The sequence below is a fragment of the Astatotilapia calliptera genome, chromosome 7, assembly GCF_964374335.1.
Source record: "Astatotilapia calliptera chromosome 7, fAstCal68.1, whole genome shotgun sequence".
Lineage (NCBI taxonomy): Eukaryota > Metazoa > Chordata > Actinopteri > Cichliformes > Cichlidae > Astatotilapia > Astatotilapia calliptera.
The window spans coordinates 52,914,008-52,936,662 of NC_137428.1; the positions used below are offsets into that span (position 1 = coordinate 52,914,008).

A 22,655-nucleotide genomic window follows, 5' to 3' on the forward strand; every position below is an offset into this window, starting at 1 on the left:
ATATTCCTTTATATTTTTGTGTCACCGCAACTATATATTGAATAAAATCTGTTAAAAAAAAAAAAGCTTAAATAATCAGAATCAGAATCTTTAATGACATTGTAGGAGTGAAACAAAAATTGAACAACGAAATTGAGTGTCAATTATCTCAGTGCAAAAGAAGACAGATAGATAGATAGATAGATGAAAAGTACACATAAGGAGCTAAAGATAAAATAGTGTAGAAAATAAAATAATGGCGAAAAATAACACAAAATCTAAATGTAGTGCAAAGGAATGATATGTAAAAAGTTGAATATAACTAACATAGTAATGACGGCTGATTTAAAATATATGCATTTTGAATTTAGAAAATAATGGCGAACAAAATTTCTTCGTAAGTGCGTTGCAGTGGGAACTACATTCCTCTTGAACGTAATGGAACGATGGGAAAATGTAAAAACTACATCTCCCTGAAAGCATCAGCCCATCTGCGCAGACTCAGTGGCACTGAATACTTGCCCCACTCCCTCCTCCCAACTATAATGCTAGCTAAGATGGTGGTTTGAGCGTAAATTGTCTCCACAATACCAAGAAAAGAAAGGGGCAAAACATCTTTATAGCCTTTTAATTACAACAGAACAACACAACTACTGGTATCTTACGTAACCCTCTATAGATATTTTGACATTTCAGATACATTGGCTCGCAGTCCCCGCCCAATTTAGTGTGACTCCCTTGGAGAGGAATCCTAAGCTAAATACGGACAGGGTAAGTAACGCTAACCAAGCTGCTAGCTGAGCTAGCCAGCTTCCATTCTGCCTCAATAAATGAAGGGCAATTATGTCTGTTGCGATTTTACTGACTGACTGTAAAGTTTTCTCACTCTTCATGAATTTCTGCCCAGCTAATCTTAATGTCGTTTGAGCAATGACAGTTGTTTATAGTGCCAACAACTTGTTCCCTGTTCAGTGTTAGCTTATGTAAGGCCTCGTCGTCAGCTCAACTCCAAACCCTCGTACACTCTGATAATGTAGCCTGCTAACTACGGGTTAGCTTAAGCAAGCTGTCACTTTTTATATAGGGGGGCACCATAACGTTATGTCATACGTTTTTTTTAAACTACGAACGTCAATATTGGGGAACGTCTCATGTCCACATGCATTATATTTGTGATTAACATCGCAGTTGTCACGGAATACTTGGTCTCAATCAGACCGGCGTCTTTTGCCAGTTCGCGGCTAATGTTAGCTTAGCCCGTGGTTAGTCAAATAACATCTGTCATAACGTACGATCCAGGAGACTAAGCAGCTAAAGTTACCAGCTTGGCCAACACGATTTGTTCACGACTTTAGTGGGGATGTCTGCGAGTGAAAATGCTAAACGGCGATAGCCGTGTACGTGTAGGGTTATTTGCGAAAATGCTGCCCGGCATTGGATGTCTATAGTCTTTTAGGTTTTTATCGCGCTCTCGATGGGCTCGTCTGCTGGCAGCGGTGTTGTCACGTAGAAAACAGGCTGGTGTTTAAATGCCAACAACAGGCGATTCATTCCTAAATAAACCTATTTTATTGTATTTGTCTTTAACGTCGACCATGACGTGTCAGCCCAAGAAAGATACCACAACATCCGCATTATCACTTTGCGACCATTAGTTCTGTTTTTTTAAGGATTGGGTTGGTACGTACACCCATTTGGCTTATTTTAGACCTAGCTAGAAAAACCAGTGCCGCCCAATGAAAAGACCTCAACAGAATGCAACAAATCTTCCATCTGTGGAGGCCAGAATGACCCGTTATTATTCAAGCCTTTTCGTGGTCATCTGTAGAGGTGTTACCGATGAGTGTTTCTCTTTGCGCGATGTAGCACACTCAGATATATTTAACTGTTATTGAGGACTAACGAAAACGGTCGGATATATTAATTTAGGACCGTTTGAAATAGTATTGAGACACAAATGTGTCAATTGTTGACACCTTTTTCTTAATCTTTGATGTATCACTTAAATATTACAGCTCTGTGTGTAGCACAATGATTTTCAGCTGTATTACTCGGGAAGCACTGAAATCCTGAGCTGATACAATGTTTGAAATAACAGTTTGGCCTATAGCTGATGCCGATAGGGGTGGGTGTGTTGTTGTTTTCATTTATACCTCCCCCCCTTTTTTGTCTTTTTTTCTTTCTTTTTTTTACAAAAGAAGCAAAAAATCTTGACCAGATTGTTTTAAAAATCTCCAGGTAATCAACTAGGCTGATACTGATGTTTAGCTATTATAGTGGTGCTTCTCTACTTTGTGCTGTCATTTGATTAAAAAACGTTGTTTTAAAATGCTGGGTGATCTTAAGTAACTGTTTTGGCATTCAAAAAATTGCATTTAAAAATGCAATTAAAAGTATTTTGGCGTGTTCACTGATATATTGTCACGTTGGAAGTTCAATTGAAACTGCTATACCTTTCTGCTGTTAAGCATCTGCACTGACAACAAGTTCAGTCATTCTAAATAAATTGTAAATATATTGCTTGCTATATTTAGTCAGCTCTGAGTGGAGCTCTTATACTCTTCATTTATGTTTTGGTAGCCCTGTGCTCTGTGATCCGCTTCAGTACTCAGCCTTGCTGCGCCATAGGATGTCCCACAGCCCTGAAATGAAGGACGACCCCATGGAGTGCCCACTGTGCATGGAGCCGCTGGAGATTGATGACGTCAACTTCTTCCCCTGCACCTGTGGCTACCAGATCTGCCGCTTCTGTTGGCACCGCATCCGTACAGATGAGAACGGCCTCTGCCCCGCATGCAGAAAGGTGAAATGGATGTAGATGCCATTAAGCTCATTAAACAGGAGGATGATTTGTCTGGCTCAGCAGTCTTGTTGGAGGAGACATCATGTAATTAGAATTACACAGGTGTAGCTTGTGTGTAACCATGCCTTAAATTAGTAATTTTTTTTCCTTTGAATGGGAGATATTTCTGTTTGTAACGCAGTTCTTTGTGTTTTTGTGTAGCCTTATCCAGAGGACCCTGCTGTGTACAAGCCTCTGTCACAGGAGGAGATCCAAAGGATAAAGAATGAAAAGAAGCAGAAACAGAATGAGAAGAAGCAAAAGGTGACAGAAAACCGCAAGCATCTGGCCAGTGTCAGAGTGGTCCAGAGAAATCTGGTGTTTGTGGTGGGGCTCTCGCAGCGACTCGCTGACCCAGAGGTGAGTGTAATGCTGACATTACACTTCAGCTACCTGTGACAGGAGCGTTGAAACTTATGGTATTCAGTTTGATGCAGCTAAGGAAGTGGCTGTGTCACTGTAGATTTGGGCTTGACAGATGCAGTGAAGTTTAAATGTACTTTGTTGGAGAATGATCTTTATGTATATTTAAATGTTTTTACCTGCAGCTTCCTCGTGATTCGTGATTCTGTTGAATATTCAGTTTGAAAGAGCTCAGTATCTCCAGCACTTTGTCACAAGTGTTGCTGTGTTTTACCCACAGGTCCTAAAACGGCCGGAGTATTTTGGGAGGTTTGGGAAAATCCATAAAGTGGTCATCAACAATAGCACATCTTACGCAGGTTCACAGGTGAGGAGGGTGGATTAGGTTAAAACGGCAATTTAATAATGAAAATCCTCTTTCATAGCTACAGTGAGCTCATAAAAGTATGCAACCGCATCAATGGCATGTTTATTTACCTGTTTTGTTTTTTAGGGGCCTAGTGCCAGCGCTTATGTTACTTACATCCGCTCTGAAGATGCTCTAAGAGCAATACAGTGTGTGAACAATGTGGTTGTTGATGGCAGAACACTCAAGGTGAGAAGTTGACCCAAAAATCTTTGTTAATTTTTAGTGATTTTAGTAGTCTTTTAAAGTGCACAAAAATTAGTCATTTTATTCTTCATTTTCTTTTCTGCTTCTAGCTATTTAACACAAACGTCATTGTAAACAATGTAGATTACACAGAGAAGATAAAGAATTCTTTGAAAAGAATTAGTATGAATTTCTATGTAAAATTTTCTTCTTCTTCTATTTCTTTCTTTTGCAGGCTTCTTTAGGCACAACAAAATACTGCAGTTACTTCCTCAAAAGTATGCAGTGTCCCAAACCTGATTGTATGTACCTACATGAGTTGGGGGATGAAGCAGCTAGCTTTACTAAAGAGGAGATGCAGGTACACTTTTTTTTTTCCTCTTCCCACAATGAGAGTCAGTTGTGGTTTAAAGCACCTTTTTGACCCATGTTATGTTGTTTCTTCAGGCAGGAAAACATCAAGAGTATGAGCAAAAACTCCTCCAAGACCTCTATAAAATTAACCCTAGCTTTCTACAACCTCCAGCTTGTGGAACAGAAAAGTCAAAGAGTAAATCCAACTCCACACAGAGGTTGGTTTTTATTAATATTTAGATTTGTTGTATTTTTATTATTTACTCACAGTGCAGCGGAGGCTAATTTCTGTCCTGCTTTGTAACAGAACCAACAGTAGCAATGGTAAAGATGGGTGGCCGACGCTGTCAGGGCATAACAAACTGTCCAACGGGCTTTCAGAAGACCGCAAGTCCCCTCCACTGCTAGACTATCTAGACCAAGAAGCTATTACTTCAGATGGGCTAGAAACAGAGCTAGGTCCAGGCCAGCGTACTGCCTTGTCCCCCTTTTCCTCTAACTGTGACAGTAACAGGTACATGGATTTTTCCTCCGGAAAAGGACTTGCATGTTATTGAATAAAGCAATTGTGTATTTATTTTGCAATGACCTTTTTTTTTTTTCTGTCTATATATAAATTTTCTACCTGCAGTCCCAGTGACAAACCTCCAGAGTCTATCGGCATGGTAAATGGCGAGACTTTACAACAGGTAATATAGCATTAACCAACCTCTGTGGTTCTTTTGTTTGAATATAAATCTGAGTATGAATCAGCAGTAATAAGGACAACTTCACAAACATTTTCTTCTTTCTTGGTTTTTTTTTTTCTTTTTTAATAAAGATACCCACAAGTGACTCGCCCTCCCCTCCCCCGGGTTTAACTAAGCCCAGCCTGGTAGTGCCCATCAGCATGTCAGACATCACAGCCCGTTCGCCCTTTGAGGGTGCTGCAGCTGAGTCCCAGTCACTCTTTTCAGACAACAGTAACTTCAGACATCCAAACCCCCTCCCTGCTGGTCTGCCACCCTTCCCCAGCTCCCCTCGCGGCAGTTCCGACTGGCCTATGACCCCTGAACCACAGAGCCTCTTCACATCAGGTAGAATAACACCATGTTTAATCTAGCTGTCAAACATTTAGATTACTTCTATCTGCTGTATTCTAAATTTTCTGTTGAAAAATGTTCCGTTTTCTAAACATTGAGCCAATATAACTAATGCCAGTAATGTAAATGATAAGCAGAAAATGCTTAGGCACAAGTTGCACTTAAATTTTAATGTATCTAATACCTATTCAAGCTCAAACGTATAAGACTATAATAAAAAGGGGAAGTTTGTTTAATTTGCATGTAAGGAAATTTCAAAACTATTGCTGGTGTAATCTTTATCATCTAAGTTTATCAGGTAGTCGAAGTTTTGTGTCTCCTATAACCTCTGTGTTTTCTCTCCCTTCAGACACAATACCAGTGTCGTCCTCCACAGACTGGCAGGCGGCCTTTGGCTTTGGCTCATCCAGCAAACAGCAGGATGACGACCTGGGCTTTGATCCTTTCGATGTGACTCGCAAGGCTTTGGCCGACCTGATAGAGAAGGAGTTGTCAGTACAGGATCAGAGCCCTTCATCCCCAGGGCCCCTCACCCAGGGGAGCAACCATGGACCCAGCCTGCCACCCTCCAACCCTAACCCCAGCGCTTCCCATCACTTCCCCAGTGGCCTCCCACGTGTCCCACAGCACCACAGAACCATCTACAGCTCCTTCAGTTTCCCCAGCACTCACAACAGCCAGGCCAGTCAGCAGCAGCCAGCTGCCAGACACCCCTGGTTGGGCGTGCCCACACGGAATAACCTCACACACTTGAACCATTCAGCCAGTGCTGCCTCACACAGTAATTTTCTGGACCTGAATCTGCCGCCTCAGCACAACACAGGGCTGGGAGGGATCCCCATCTCAGGTACCAGACCCGTGGGTCACTTTGGCACCTTTCTGTGTCACATTGCAGTAGTGCATGTTAAAACAGACAATCAACAAGCTATTTAATTTCACAGCACATGTGTGCCGCGGCATGGCATTATGATACTTGTTTTGATTAGCATGTATTGATTTTTTTTTTGCTGGCAGATGCAGTTTTGTACTTAAACACAAAAACACCTGAGGAGCTGACATGTCTGTTTACTTCTCTCTTGTAGAAAACAGCAGCTCTATAGACGGCTTAAATGTGAAAGAGTGGCAGGATGGTCTCAGGGCTCTTCTGCCCAACATTAATATCAACTTTGGGGGCCTCCCAAATTCCTCGTCCTCTTCCTCCTCCTCATCCTCCAACAGTGTTAACCACATTGGTGGGCCAGCTGGACCTGCAGGCATGTCGCACAGCCTGAGCTGGGACGGCACAGGCAGTTGGATGGACCCCGCTATTATTACAGGTTGGCAATTAGTTCACAGCAACATTTCACATCTTTTATGAAGCAAAAATCCAAAATAACTGGTTTGGGCTTTTGTTTGTTTGAAATTATTGTTTAGTCCTAAAAGATTGGTCTGTAAAAACATCAGCACTATTAGTGAAATTACTTGATATTTAATATTTAACATGATAAAGGCTGACACGTTTAACCCTTTAAGACCTACCATAGAACCAAGTCCGCCAGAGCTTATATTATATTTTTACATGCTGTGGAGCCATTTTTGGGAGCATTTCAAGTTGCTATACATCAATACAACCATTATAGCCCAGATTTTAATAATATGTATTCATTAAGTGCATAGTAATTACATAAATTGCAAAAAAGTGCAATAAACTACAAAAAAATTGAAAATCGTTTTTGATTTTTTAACATATATTTGTAGTTAGAGAAATTTATGAGGCTTATCCCTCAAAACTGTAAATACAAAAAAGTTGCACAAAATAGTTTTCCACCACAGGAAATTTATTTTGAGTGTCTTCATAGTTTTATTTTTGAAATACACCAATTTTTATACACTGCAGGAAAAACGAAAATAAATATTATACTGCAAATTTGCAAAAAAGCAGCATATGCATCAAAATAAACTATTTCCAGCAGTGCAATATGAGTCCTAAGCATCCCAGAAACGACACAGAAAGTCATAAAGTCAAAGATAACTTTTAAAAAGAGCAGTATAGGCCCTGAGGCCCTGATCGCAAAAAAGACTACATTTCCGCGAAAATGACGTCACTTCCGGTTTCGGCCAGGTAATGGCGGAAATGCAAAAGTTCGCGCTGACGTCTATTCCAACGTAGGAAGTGTTATGGACAGCTGATCAGATCGGTAAAGCGTGTTTCTGGAATATTATGTTTTTGTTCCTGCAAGCGCTTTTTATGCAGTTTTTGCAAAGCTATATGTGGAAGGAAACCGTGACCTAGGACAAGCTGATGGCATCAGATGTAAGTACAACTCCTCCGGTTTCATATGCAAAAAAAATTTTTGCGCTAGCTTACGTGGTTGCAGTGCTACTGGGATTTAAAAATAGTTACGCATAACAGAGCGTTCCCGCTCCGATCGGCTCTAAAGGGTTAAGCAAGTTTAAAACTGGGTATATACAAATCATGGATGAGTTATTAGATTCTTTTTTTGTTTTGTCTTTTGTGGTAATGGAAATCAAGTTATTATCTTTCGCCAAGTCATAATTGTAAGCAGTCATTTTCCATCTGGTCTGGTAGTGAGGATGAGTAGTTTGGTATGACGTCTGATTTGAATGTCAAACATATCCTGGGAAATTCCATCAGCGTATTTAGCAGAATAATAGCAAGGAAAGAGCACCATAAATATTTTACAGGCATCAAAATGCTTCCTCCTTTTTTAACTATCATAGAAGTGGGTAAAAACAACTGGCACAATGTGGTCATTTATGACATTTTTGAGCAGAGGGAGGAGCGCGAGCGACAAGCTCACACAAGACTAACCCTGGAGTTCTGAAATTTTTACAGCTTTGGATGACAAAATGAAGAAAGTATGAAGAGTTTCATTTTTTTAGCATAAAGCGTAAATGTGTGCCAGCTATTATGACTGATAACAGAAAAGACAAAAAACATTTTAAAGTGTTTTTTAAACTGATTTAGTGTCTTAACTACATGATTAAGAAAAGCCTTTCAAATGAAGTTGCATAACTTTTCCATTTTGATGTGTCATATAAGCAATATATTGTTATATCGAATAGAAATGATGAGTAAAGTCACCAATGACAGCACTACTCTAAATGTTTCAACAAAGCAGCTGATCACAAAAATCATTGTCTTTATGTCAGATTTGTGTTGTGGTGTTTTTTTTGCCATCACTCATCTCTTGTCCTCCCTCTCCATAACTCCCCGCAGGCATCCCAGCCTCAGCCGGCAACAGTTTAGACTGCCTCCAGGACGATAACCCACCACACTGGCTTAAATCCCTGCAGGCGCTCACAGAGATGGACGGCCCTGCCAGCTCAGCGATGCCCACTCCCCAGCCCCTCCACAGCAGCCTCCTCGATGCCCACATCCCTCTTCACCACAGAGCCGCCGCCGGCTGGGCTCCCTACCTTCCCCCTCCCACAGCCAATCCCGCCAGTCAGTTCCACTCCCCTCCCCCAGGCTTCCAGACCGCCTTCAGACCCCCAGGACAGCCCTCCACAGAGCTGCTACAGAGTGCTGCTGTGGACCGCCACTGAACATAGACTACAGCAGACACCCATCCATTGCCCCACTACCACTTTATACCCACTCATCTTGTACCCTCCCCCCTCCCCCTCCCAATGCAATACACACCAATCTGCAGAGTATGAAAAATTAACAAAGTAACAAACATGCTTTCATCTTTTTTCTCTTCATCCTTCCTTTTTGTCCACTCTGAAGGCATTTTATTTTGTTTTGTTTGTGGCACACAAGTTATCAGTACCTTTTTGTCTGCTGCATTCACCACTCCTTAGACCTAGTTCTGGGTGTAACATGGGATTCATTATGTAGCTTACTGTTAACGGAGAGCACAAGAATCAATATAGGATCGAGCACCCAGTGGTGACATGAGAGTTAACTCCACAAACTGGCAAATAAACAAATTAGCTGATGTGAGGTCTTTTTATTTTAAAAGTAACTAATAATTAAGCATGAACAGCATTTGTGTTTTTGAAAGTTGAAGTCTTGATTAGTTTTCGAGGAATGAACCAAGCTGTGAATCTGCTCTTTGAAGCTTTGCCCCAAAGACCCTCATCCTCCCCAGTTTAACAGGAGTCTGTGAAACGGTTAATTCTTACAGTTGTGTCGAGAATAAGGAGAGATGATAGAGGGAAGCCCTTTTCAGACATGGGATTCGTGACATCACCTCGTTCAAAGGGAGTTGTCATTCTGTCTTGAGTCACCTTTATATTTATGTTTATTCAGATAAATAAGGGAAGGGAGACAAAAAAAAGAAAAGACTTGCTGCTTTGCTTCTCCTACCGTACCCTGCTTCTTACACACAGGCATCGAGACAAATCTGTCTTTGGAAATAGGCAAATCACATCAAAGAAGATTGTAGTAATCACATTGTGAATGAGAAAAGGAGTCGATTAGATAAATTATCATTGTGTACATGTAATTGCTGTTTAGAGCCGCCTCCTAGTGAATCATCATCGTGTGCGTGCCTATCCACCAATATGCCTGTTTGCAATCAAACTTCAAATTGATTTGTAAATGCCGTCAGGTCCAGCCGTACAAGACGGTGATTGAAATACAGAAAAAGTGACCATCTAGACGTTTAGCTGATGTGTAAGATTAACAAAAAGAAGCGCATGTCTGAAGGGGGCTGGAGAGAAGAGGGGTTGGTCTTAGCTTTTTGTTGAGTGGGTTCAAAAATGAATAAATAAAACGAAACCTCAAAAACAAAAAAAGAAGCTAAGAATTGGTTAGTAAAGGTCAAAATGCAGATGAGACGGGGAAGTTGAGGGCACAGGCTATGCATGGGCTCCCTGTTAGGTAAGGACACAAATGGCCTGCTTTGAGAGGCCACTTGGCTCACATTCTCTTTAGTCGAGGGGAACTCCCATTGGCCCCGTCCTGCTGGAGGGAAAATTTTGCTGAACCTCTGTATCAGAGGATAGAGCATCGCCTAACCGCAGGGAGCCAGGGCTTTGGGAGATCGTGGCACACATCCTGAGCACTAGGGTTAGACTCACAGTGCCACTGTGTGGTACCTACAATAGCTAGCCCTAACATGGACAGCCACCACTTAGTAAGGACAATGACTAGATGGATGAGGATATGTCGAATACTAACGAGGGTAATAAAGGGGTTAACAGGTCCCTTTGTTTGACCCACGAGGGCTTAAACGAGGCCTTAAAATGGACAGATGAGAGAGAGTGAGAGAGAAGCTTGAGCGATAGGAAGGAGAGCATCAGGACTGCTGAAAAATATGCAATATTGTACATGACTTTGACAACTGTATCTGATCATGTGTCACAAAGGAAGGTGCCGCAAGACAATACCAAGTACTGTAGTAGTGATTTAAGGAGCCTTTAGGATTTGAAATCAACCTCTCTGACCACCACCTTTTTTTCTTTTTGAAGTCTTAATTCTGATCTGTGTTCGCTCTCTCTACCGCTCTCTTCTCTCTCAATCTTGCTCTGTCTCTCTGATCCCCATCCTCCCCCCCTGCTGTTCTCTATTTAACAGTATTCACAAAATGAACAAAGTCATCCAGGAGAAACCAACACAGTCATACAATGGGTTTTAACATGATGTTGCAAGGAAAAAATAAACAAGACGACAAATTTGAGGCGCTTAAAGGAAGTGAACTGTCCTCTGCAGGTCTGGAAAAATGAACCTTAAATAAAACTAAAAACTCTGAGCTGGTGTTTGTCTGCTGTTGTCTTCTCATCACTGCCTTTCTGCAGAAAATACAAATCCCAGGAAGCTCACTTTTAAGTTGCTCCTCTATTATTCCAAATCCTTCCACTAGGGGGCAGATCACTTTTTGTCAGCTAGGAAGCTCTGCAGTCAAACTTCAGCTGAGCACACAAGGTGACACAGAACGACACAGACTACAGTTTTTCAAATACACCGCATTTTCACCACTAAGCGTTTTCAGTGATTGGATATAGGCAGAGTACTGATGGGCATGATCCTTGGTCAGATTTCTTTGAATGCAACATCTTTTCATTGCAGCATTGCTGCCAGGAGCAGAGCATGTGTGCGTATCACTGTCCTTTAGTTTGCAGCTCTGCACTCTCCCCAGCCAATGCAGCAGTAGATACCTGCTGCAGCGAGGTCTCTTCTTTTTTTTTTTTTTGTCCTGCAGGACTTCTGACAGACACGGGGAGGAGCACAGTTATTACTCTTTACAGTGTCTCCACTATTTCTGCAGTCAGTTAACTGAATCTGATGCCTCCAATATGCTGTTTAACTCTGAATATTGTTTCTATGGGAGATTAATTACACATACATGATCTGAAGGTCCCAATTAGAACCAGAAGTAAACGTTTTTATTTGGCAGTTTAAGGTGTTAAAATTACTTATAACTGTCATAGTTTAAAGTCTTTCAAGCTCACTATCCTTCTGTAGCATGTACAATAACATTTCAAGTTCAACAATATCATATCAATATCACAATATCATTTTCAAGTTGTTTATGAAGACTGTCCAGATTCAAATGCAATAGTAGGTATGAGAATGCTTTAATAATAAATAAAAATAATGATGTGAAAATATTAAATCCTTAATATCCAGAAATAAGCATCATAATAATGAAAACTAAAGCAGAAGCAAATCACACTGAAGAATCAGAACAAGCAGCACTTGAAACTGTTTTTTCTTGGCGTATTTGTCTATGATCTCCAGATAAAGTTTCAATAAACAAAACACACTCGGTGTATTCGCCGATCAATCGAAGGAAAGAATTATTCAGTTGTTCAAATGGCCAATGACGTCTTTGTTTCTTTCATTCGATTAATCGATGAGTCGGCTGGTGCTAAGTGGACATGTGGCTAAAATGAACACCCCGGGATGCTTGGAGCTGCCCCGCCTCTAGTTTTAGGCTGCAGGTGCTGAGGAGGCACCAACAGAGGAAGGTGAGTGTAAATAATGCAGGCAGGCAGCAGATTCAGGGGTTGTGACAATGAGTCAGCAGCAACACAGATGGAGGGGGTGGGTTGGGGGGGCTCCGCTGTGAGTGTTCCCGGGCCAACAAACACTCGTGCAGACTGATGAAACATAATGGAGGGATCGTAGCGATGATGCATGACTGACGTCTTTAGAAATCTGTTTTCTCCAGCTATGGAAAATAACTCTGGCGTTTGGCGCCGTTTCTGCTCAAGTGGAAAAAGATCGGCACTGAAGAAGGCACGATGGACTTGTGGATTAGTTTATTGATTTGCTTGCTTTGATGAAGCTGCATAATTACGTTCATCATAAGGCTAAAGAGGATGGTGGATGACTAAGGTGTAAAGGTTAGAGGTAATTCGTAGAGAGGTATCGATTTTTGCAGCACATCGCAAAACACCTGGGTCAAAGCAGATCATATTGGATCATAAAAGAACGTTTATGCTTATGAGACTTTAAATTCCAGGCTTCTTTTGTCTGTTTTTCTACAAAACCAACTCATTTTGCACTGAAGTAAAAAAAAAAAAAACACACATGAAACTCTGCTCAGGTGTTATCTCTGGATGAAGCAGAAAAAGCCCTGATTTTTCACTCTTCCACAGAGCTGTCCTCTGCAGGGGTTCAGTCTGTTAAACTGCTGAAGCCTCGCTTTCCTTGAGGACTGCAGCTACAGTATATGAGGATGTGTGCAGAGGGCACAGTAGCTGCAGTCACTGTGAAGTATGACATTGACAAATTATTGACCCTTACTAAATTAGAACTTTAAACTTAAAGATATACACAAAATACAAAAGTATGAAATACTAACACAGAAAAAGCCTGTACAGAAATGATGTGTGGAAAATAAAAGGCTATTTTTTTATTGTTTTCCGTGGTGTCTCTCTTAGATACAGGAGCAGGAAAATGCCCAGCAGTCAATTCCATTTATTTGACAGGAAGTGACATCAGAGGTTAGGGGTAGCAGCATACTGACCTTGATGTACAGCTAGTCTTCTTCATGTTACCTGAATCAACCAAAGTCTTCAGCATATCAGAAACCAAGTTACTGGTCTTCAAACCGTGCATTTGTGTCAGACAGGACAGTCTAAACTTAGTTTTAGGCTATGCAGTCTTTCATATGACAGCGTTATGATGGTCAGTGATGTACATGTGTAATTTCCTGGCCCTGGGCTGGTGCCCACTTGGGAAACCTGCAGGGACTGCTCTCAGCAGAAAGCACTCTCTCCATTTGTCAGCCTCTGACAGGCCCTCTCAGCAGTGGAGCTGCATGCACTGCAAAAAATGACCATTTTCACAATCTGTTTACTCTCATATTAGACTGATAAAAGTGGAGCAGAAATCTGAAACTGGCTAATAAATGAGTTGGTGAGCAGAAAACTAGACCACGGCCTTTGTGACAAATAAGTCATTTTAATGAAAAAACAAGGAAATGACTTTTGATAAAACATTTAAAGAAAACCAGAATGGTCCACCACAGTCAGCATGACTGGGCCAGGTAACACTCCATGTTACCTTATTTGACAGAACATTTTCTGTATATTTATCATAATACACATAAAATCCTTTAATGCTTGGATAAACAAAGCTTCAAATAACAAAACTGGTCTTAAAACCAAATAATTTGCCTTTGGGTCTGACTAAAGTATACAGAAAAAAACTTATCAGTGTTCCAAAAGCATAATGAACATATTTAACGGATTAATAATAAAATCAGGAAAATTAATCAATAATAAACATGAAATATTTTTTTAAAAATGGAATCATAAGAAAACATTACGGTGAATATTTTAGACTGAATTAAAATCTGTTACTTTTTCATAACTCAGTGAACGTATTAGCAGTTGCCTATTTATATTTTCCCAACCACAAATAGCAATGTAAGGAAACATGACAAGTCTGACAATTTAAGACACCTGGTGCACAAATTTAAGAGATATTTTATTTAGCTGAACAGTTTAATGAAAGAAATACTTTTTGCAGTGTGTACAACTCTAGACTGACCCACGCGAGCCTTTACTGTAAATCCTCCAGCAGTCCAGTTAATGTGCCCTGGCCAGGAAAGCTGACATGATCCTCTATCATCACAGTATGTAATGGCTCCGCCATATGGGATCTGTGTGCAGTGCAACATGCACAGCAGCTTAGATCCAACAATGTCGCTGCATCTTGTCCTCTCCTGTGAGTTCAAACTAAGGCCACACCTTGCAAATGTCCAAGTACTTCTGAGCCTCTGAAAACGGGGGACTGTGGATAAAAGTGGCTTTAATTCCTAAAACAGTTCATGCTTCAAGTATGCACTTCTGTTGCAGCTTGTTTGCTTTAAAATTCACTGCGATGGTGTACAGAGGGAAAAATTATCCCCAAAATTTGCCATCGTCTAAAAACATGCACTAAAATCTACCTCCGCTTGCAGTAGGGAGTAGATTTCATCACAGTAGATGTCTTTCTGAAAGTCCTGTAACTAAGTTTAAGAGTATAATTCACCCACTGTTATCATATTCAAGGCCTTGTACCAACACAGAGCAGAGCAGCTACCTGAACGCCACTCCAACAGAGCTTTATTATCTTGTTAATAATTTTACCTCCTCACTATGTATGACTTTGGATACTGTAGCTGCTGTGAAAAAGAGAGCCTCAAATCAGAAGTACTTGACTCCCTGGAATAACTCTCAAATGGGCACCTTAAAGGAGGTAAGTTGTAAACTGGAGAGGAAAATCAAAAATTTAGAAGAACATCTTTTATCCTGGAAAAATAGTTTATAAAAAAGCTAGAATATTCATCATTGATTGAAGAAAATAAGAACAACCTTAGGTTTCTCTTCAGCATTATAGCGAGGCTGACAACAAGTCAGGGCACCATTGAGCCAACCAGTCCTTCAGTGATAACTAGTAATGACTTCATGAATTTCTTCACAAATTTTTTTTTAATTATTAGAGAAAAATTACTCATAATCATGTCACAGATGTAACATTATCTACTTTCAGTACCATTGATATTCATTTACAGTCTTTTTCTCCAATTAAACTTTCTGAGTTAGTTCAGAAATTGCTTCCACTATGCGTGAAAGGGTTAGGCCAATCTCCAACCTTCTATTCATCTCAGAAATTCCTGAAAGAGTAGTTGTCAAACAGCTAATAGATCATCTGATCATCTGTAGAGGAATGGCTTTTTTTTTTTTGGCTTATTTAAGTTTCACCCAGGTTTCAGAGCTCATCACAGCTCAGAAACAGCTTTAGTGAAGGTTACAAATTATCTTCTTATGGCCTCTGACAGTGGACTCATCTCTGTGCTTGTCCTGCTAGACCTCTGTGCAGCATTTGATACTGTTGACCATAACATGTTATTAGAGCAGTTGGTGCAAGCTGTAGGTATTACAGGTACTGCACTGCAGTGGTTTGAATGATATCTATCTAATAGACTTCAATTTGTTCATGTAAATAGAGAGTCCTCTTTACACACTAAGGTTAATTATGGAGTTCCACAGGGTTCAGTGCTAGGACCAATTCTGTTTACATTATATATGCTTCCCTTGGGCAGTATCATCAGAAAGCATAGCATACATTTTCACTGCTATACAGATGACACCCAACTTTATCTATCTATGAAGCCAGATAACACACACCAATTAGTTAAACTGCAAGAATGTTCGAAAGGCATAACGACCTGGATGACCTCTGATGTTCTGCTTCTGAATTCAGATAAAACTGAGGTTATTGTACTCGGTCCTGAAAATTTTAGAAATATGGTATCTAACCAGATTCTTACTCTGGATGGCATTACCTTGGCCTCCAGTAACGCTGTGAGGAACCTTGGAGTCATTTTAGACCAGGATATGTCCTTCAATGCACATATTAAACAAATATGTAAGACTGTTTTCTTCCATTTGTGCATTATCATTTTGAAATATCCTGTCTCAGAGTGACACTGAAAAACTAGTTCATGCATTTTTTTGCTTCCAGGCTGGACTACTGCAATTCATTATTATCAGGATGTCCAAAAAATTCCCTGAAAAGCCTTCAGTCCATAATGCTGCAGCAAGAGTACTGACGGGGACTAGAAAGAGAGAGCATATTTCTCTTATATTGGCTTCCCTTCATTGGCTCCCTGTTAAATCCAGAATTGAAAAGGTCATGAGTAATTAGGCCCCTTCTTATCTTAATTACCTTATAGTACCATATCACCCTATTAGAGCACTTTGCTGGATGTGGGCTGGATCAGGTGACCCTGAATCCTCCCTTAGTTATGCTGCAATAGGTGTAGGCTGCTGGGGGATTACTTACCATCCCATGATGCACTGAGTATATCTTCTTCGGTCACCTTTCTCACTCACTATGTGTTAATAGACCTCTCTGCACTGAATCATACTTGTTATTAATCTCTGTCTCTCTTGCACAGCATGTCTGTTGACCTGTCTTCCTCCTCTCATCCCAACCGGTCGCAGCAGATGGCCCCGCCCCTCCCTGAGCCTGGTTCTGCTGGAGGTTTCTTCCTGTTAAAAGGGAGTTTTTCCTTCCCACTGTCGCCAAAGTGTTTGCTTAATGGGGGTCATATGATTGTTGGCATTTTCTCTGTATGTATTATTGTAGGGTTTGCCTTACAATATAAAGTGCCTTGAGGCGACTGTTGTTGTGATTTGGCGCTGTATAAATAAAATTGAATTGAAACTGAATTGAACCTAACTGTATTTGTCACAATAAGATGTGTTAAATTGCAAGGGTAGATGGAGGTAGTTGAGTTAAAGGAATAATTTGCCATTTTGATGAAGATTCTGGTCAGTTAACATTCTCATGTGTTTGGTAAATATCAGTCAGCAACTTACTTTTTAAAATGGAGACACATTCTCTGGCCTAATGCAAAAAAACTCCCACCCAGCACTTTCAAGTACAGTAATTACATTTCTGCTTTAATCTGTATTACAAACAAAGTTTAAAAACAAGAAGTTATGTGCTGGGGTTTATTTCTTCCATACTCTTCACTGGTTCCTTGTTACCTCAGTATCAGTACAATATCATTCTAAAACTTCGCTCTCATAGAGACAGCTTACTTGTGCTTCCCAGAGTTTCCAAAAGTTAATTAGCAAGTAAAGTTTTCAAAGGCTGGACCAGTCTGTCTACACAAAGCAGACAATTTAGCAAAGAACCTATTTTGAATTTAATCTTTGGGCACTTTGGTACTGGCAGCCTGTCACAAAAACATGTTATTTCTTATTTCTTGAATATAGAAAATGTAACAGTAAAACAGTATGTTTGCATCTGCAAGTGGACTCTCAAAGAGCTACTAGCTGATATTTTGGTATTTCTCTGCATGGTTAAATCTGAAGAAATGATGAGCAGTACCTGAAAGTCATCTCCTTAAAAAATAGAAATAATCTCCCAGAAAGCTCTGACACAGGGCCAGAGAGAAGCATCTGGCCCTTCAGCTGATCCATGTACTGTTTGTAACAAAACAAACAAAAAAAAACCCAAACAACAACAACTAAGGTATGCCAAATTACACAATAATTGGAATAACAATCAATGGCCACAGGTCTTATGGATCCAATTTTAAAATTTGTGGGTCAAATCATTCATTCATATGTAGGCTTGCATTTCAGTCAGTGGTGTTGGAGATCTTCCCAAAGATGATGTATCTATAATTTATGGAATTATAGATGTAGAAAAGTAAGATCAGATTAAGATCCATCATGCGATACTGTCTGGAAAGCGTCAGATTGGCAGCAGCTTCATTTTTCTGCATGACTGTGATCACAAACACACTCCCAGTAAAAGCATATCTGGATAGAAAAACAAACAATGAAATGTTATCGGTTATGAATTGGCCTCCCTAGGGCCCAAACCTGAACATTATTGAAGCAGTCTGAGATCCTAGTGACAGACAACAGAATAAAAGGCAGCAAGCATCCAAAGAAAAGCTTTGAATATCCTTCAAAAAGCCTGGAAAACTATTCCTGAAGACTACTTAAAGAAATTATAAGAGAGAGTTCAGGCTGTGTTGAAAAATAAAGGTGGTCATTCAAATGATTGACTTAAGCTTGTTAGAATCATACAAACTCTGTTTTTGCCTTATATACTGTATTTCCATGTATATTTATGCATGTTTCAATAAACCACTCCACCTATTTCCCATTTTTCTGGCAAAATATAAAGAAATGAGAGTTGACGCGAGACTTAAGACTGAGAATTTAGCTGAACTCAGAGCGTTTTTTTCATAAGGGAGAGGTGAAGTAGATGTCCTGACTTTTGGCTCTCTTGTCACCACCATGAGAAAGTTGAACCGAGTGTATCGAGCCAACAAATAATCCAGCACTTCTGTCTGTATGATCTACCAAACATCATCTCCAGCATTGCAGTGACCTTTTCTGGTGGCTCAGACCCGACTCAGCATGCCCAAAAGGTTGTCGGGTTGTGTATATCTCAGCAGTGCTTCACATGGTGATATCCTTTTGTGGTTTTGTATTTGCCAGCCTTCTTGAGTTCAGCGGTGTAATTGAAGCAGGAAGGTCACAGCGGCAGTTTTGTTGATGTTAAGTTTTGAATTTTCTCCCTCAGACAAGTACGCTGACGCTGCACACTGGGCAGGAGAAGCATGTGAAATGAGATCCACATCACCCAATACCACAAGGACATATTCACACTGTGAGCACTGATAACGGATTCTACCAAATCTTGAGAGGATTTAAAGAAAATGTCCATAACAAAAAGTATTTAAACTGATGTGTTTTGAGCTGCGCGCTGGTCCACCGCTTTGGTCCAAACTGAAAAGCTACTACAGGTATTGGACTGAGTGGTTTTGTTGTTCCCAGGTAAGAAATGACTTTGATGATCCCCTGAATTTTCATTTAACAACACCACAACATTTACTTTTATGGGTCAGAGTGAACTCTATCAACACGTTGCTTACAGACAAGTTCCCCTGAGGGACATTTGAAGACCTTATTTGACCTGGAAAACTAATGAAGCCTCAGCTCTACTTCGTGTTTAGTGCTAATACTCAAATTCTGAGGTGCTAAAAGCAACAAATATTCACTTTTGTTTTTTTGTTTTTTTAAAAATGGAGTGTTTTCTGCAACCTGTTGGGGGTGAGGGGAGGGAGAGGGGACGAAAGAAAGACTGTTAAAGACTAATAATAACTAATTTATTCATTTTTAGACATATACACATAACATGCCTCTTTCATGCATCCACCTGTAGATTCCAAGGGGATATTTACTCATCACTCCCAAGTTTCCATGTCTATTACGTCTGTCTTGATGTCAAATTAAATGCAGTTATCTACTGTAATAAATAATTTTAAACATGAGAGGTGGTGTCTTTAGGTTCAGCTTGGGGTGCCAAACTATATGTTAACATGATGAGTGAATAATGGAAACTGAGTAAAGTCATGAGATTAGCGGCTGATTTCGGAGTTTTTCTTTGGGAACTTTCCCCTATATGAGCCACCAACTTCACTGGATCTTCTGTATCGCCACAGAAATGTGGGGCTGTCAGTGGCCTGAAGTGAAGTAAAGAGATACATTTAACTGCACTAAGTTTCACAGAGACCATTTGTGGACTTCTACGAGGACGAGGAAATTATGGATATGCCCTTAATTATTAAACAAGTGTGTCAGCAGCTTGGTCTGATGGAGGTAATGCAAAGAGGAAGTGGGCCAGCGAGAGGGCCTCAGCGACTGGGGGTGGTGGTGGTAAGAGACGGTGGTGGGCTTGGACTTTGGGCCCAAGGGCTTTGCCTCAAGCATGGGAGATCCAATAATGCTGTCACAGCTATTTTGCACATTGTTAACAATGAAGTACCTGTATGATGCTGTTAGACGTGGGCTGCTGTGCACAGACTTGTCACTGATTTGGAGCTATAAATTCAACACCAGAGGACACTTGAGATTTGATATAGAGAAATCATACGATACTGTGCATACACAGCTGACTGGGCCTCAGTGAAAAGGCCCTTGAGAAACATTTTGGATGACATCGACAGGAATGGCATTGCATTTTTGTACGAGGGCTGTGGAATGAGTGTCTGTCTTCACAGAAATCAATCTGGGAATATCAGGAAGCCTGACTCAGGTGAATGGGCCAGCCGTTGTGTGCGAGTATGTATGTGTGTGTGTGTGTGTGTGTGTGTGTGTGTGTGTGTGTGTGTAAGAGAAGCAGAATGAATAACAGAGAGAAGGAGGTAATGAGTACATGCAGCCACAGTACATCTCCATGCAGACCCAGCTGTAAGAACTTTTTGATCACGCATTTGTCTAACAGTTAACTAATAAAGTTTAATTCTCTGAGACGTGCTTAAGTGGTTGCGAGCTGCTCTAAAGCTTCCAGGGAGAAGGAGGAGGGATGCATTGAGCTCAGCTGAGGCCTGCTTCACCACAGCACTTCTGACTGTGCTCAGCAGGACAGTGGCTTAAACCCTCACAGCTTCAGCTACACTGAGGATGTTTCCTGGGTACATCTGTTCTACAACATGGCACTGCAAACAAACATCTGTGTGTAAAGTGAACTTTCTAAAGCAGGGGTTCACTAAGCACCCATTTGAGAAGCTGGTGCATGGATTAGTGTTAAGTTAGCGTTTGTAATGTGTCTATTCAGAGAGCGCTGATTTATGCTGATGATTGTCATTTTTAAGCCAAAGTGGAAACAAAGGTGAGATCTTTTAGAGACCATGTCATGTTTCTTGACTTTTAAATTCTTAGTCAATATACAGTTGGAAAAGTGACTAATAGTAATTTGATCGCTTGTAGAATTTGTAAGTTTGCTCACTTCCAAAGAAATTAATTGACTGGACACTTTATTTTAATGGACAGAGACACAGAATATCAGCTAAAAAAATCCAGAAAAAATGCATTACATGAAAAATATAGACTCATTTTCACAAAGTGAAATAAGTTTTTGATCCCTAAGCAATACACGACTTAGTACATGGTGGAAAAGATCTTGTTAACAAGCAAGATGCTTCTTGCAGTTGGTCACCAGGTTTGCACACATCTCAGGAGGGATTTTGTCCGACTGCTTTTTAAAGAATCTCTGAATCCTTTACATTTCTTAGCTGCCACTGGGCAACTTGAAGCTTCGGCTCAATCCACAGATTTTCTAAACGATTGAGGTCTGGAGACTGGCTAGGCCACTCCATGGCTTTAATGTGCTTCTCCTTTAGTCTCCTTTGTTGCCTTGGTGGTATGTTTTGGGTCATTGCCATGCTGGAACATGCATTCACAACCCATCTTGAGTGTTTTAGATGAGGGAAGGGAACTCTTGTCCAGTATTTTGCAGGAGATGGTCCCATCCATTGGTCCCTCAGTGCAGTGAAGTTGTCCTGTAGCCTAAACAGAAACACAGCCCCAGTGTTGTTTTACTGTGGGGATTTTGTTCTTTGGATCATACTCAGCATTTTCTTCCTCCAACACGACACTCCCACATCGATTGGGTTTTTTCTTCATGGAACTTTTTGTATTTTGTTTAAGGTGTTTCATCAATTATGATAAAGGATGGTTTTTGGGTTAATATTCAGTCAACGATGTCCTGCAGTCTGGTCTTCTCCACTCTACGCCTTAACACACCAACTCTATTTTTTTCTGTTAACGACATTTAGAAGGCTTTGATAAATAGAACGGACAAACTGAAACGATAATGCTTTCTCTATCGTATGACATGAACTGCGGAACCAAATACTTCATATTCAACCTTTGGTTCATAGCCCTTGGAGATATTTGTTTCCTATTGTAAACAAGTACCCTAACACACAGCCCACACACTAACATGTGTGTTAGTCAATGCTTTGTGTAGTCTGTTTTCTTTGTGCCACAGTGTTTTTACAAATCATGTTTGCTGCCATAAATACACCTTCGTCCTGCGTTAAATATTCACTAGATTACCAAATCTTAGCTAAAAATAGATCAGGACAAATGGACAATTTACTCTTGTTTGTTTTTTAAAGATAAATTATTTATGGGTTTTGTTACAGAAAAATAGAGGCCAACATAGTCACAGAGGTGCAGACAGCACACAAACCCTCACCCTACTCCATTCACAATCCCAACATGCTAACCAAAATAAAAGCATCAAACAAAATAACAACAAAATAAGAAAATCTATTCTTATATAAAGGTAAGACTGGTGTAGAAATTTATAGTGCATCATTTGCTGTTTTGGACTTCTGGATGTCCACATGTTGTTGTGATTTGTTGTGATTTGAGGCTGTACATATAAATACAATTGAACTGAATCGTTATAGCTAAAGAAAAAGCAAAACACGAGAGGTTAAAGGTTACAATCATAGGGATGTAGTCATGGTCAAAACGACCTGGTCAAGTTCAAACTCAGCATCAGAATGGGGCAGAAAGGTGATTCACGTGACTTTGAACTTGGTGTGTTTGTATGTCCCAGACAGGTTACACTGAGAAAAGGTAGATGTACTGGGATTTTCCCACACAACCATTTCTGGAGTTTAGAGAAAAAGGCAGTTCTCTACTTAAATGATGCCAGAGGTCAGAGGAG

At 40.4% G+C, this 22,655-nt stretch overlaps 1 protein-coding gene across 2 annotated transcripts; it reads left to right on the top strand.

Moving 5' to 3' along the window:
• The first annotated feature begins 509 nt into the window (after positions 1-509).
• cnot4a (CCR4-NOT transcription complex, subunit 4a) lies at positions 510-10,914 on the top strand. 2 transcript variants are annotated; one of them, XM_026175435.2, is made up of 13 exons: positions 510-750; positions 2,560-2,782; positions 2,984-3,181; positions 3,465-3,551; positions 3,678-3,779; positions 4,012-4,137; positions 4,224-4,348; positions 4,438-4,644; positions 4,762-4,819; positions 4,951-5,206; positions 5,562-6,059; positions 6,295-6,528; positions 8,433-10,914. In XM_026175435.2, exons 2-13 carry the CDS (start codon positions 2,609-2,611, stop codon positions 8,759-8,761), a joined length of 2,394 nt encoding a protein of 797 aa, XP_026031220.1. In that variant the 5' UTR covers positions 510-750; positions 2,560-2,608; the 3' UTR covers positions 8,762-10,914. The 2 variants fall into 2 exon arrangements, with proteins under 2 accessions (XP_026031220.1, XP_026031221.1); XM_026175436.2 differs by having other exon boundaries at positions 523-750; positions 2,585-2,782.
• The last annotated feature ends 11,741 nt before the right edge of the window (positions 10,915-22,655 follow it).

Excerpts from the sequence above, each read along its gene's own strand:
- cnot4a (XM_026175435.2), top strand. The coding sequence starts at position 2,609 with ATGTCCCACAGCCCTGAAATGAAGGACGACCCCATGGAGTGCCCACTG. Across the intron at positions 4,138-4,223 it reads TTACTAAAGAGGAGATGCAG|GCAGGAAAACATCAAGAGTA; the intron begins GTACACTTTTTT and ends TTGTTTCTTCAG. Across the intron at positions 4,349-4,437 it reads AAATCCAACTCCACACAGAG|AACCAACAGTAGCAATGGTA; the intron begins GTTGGTTTTTAT and ends GCTTTGTAACAG.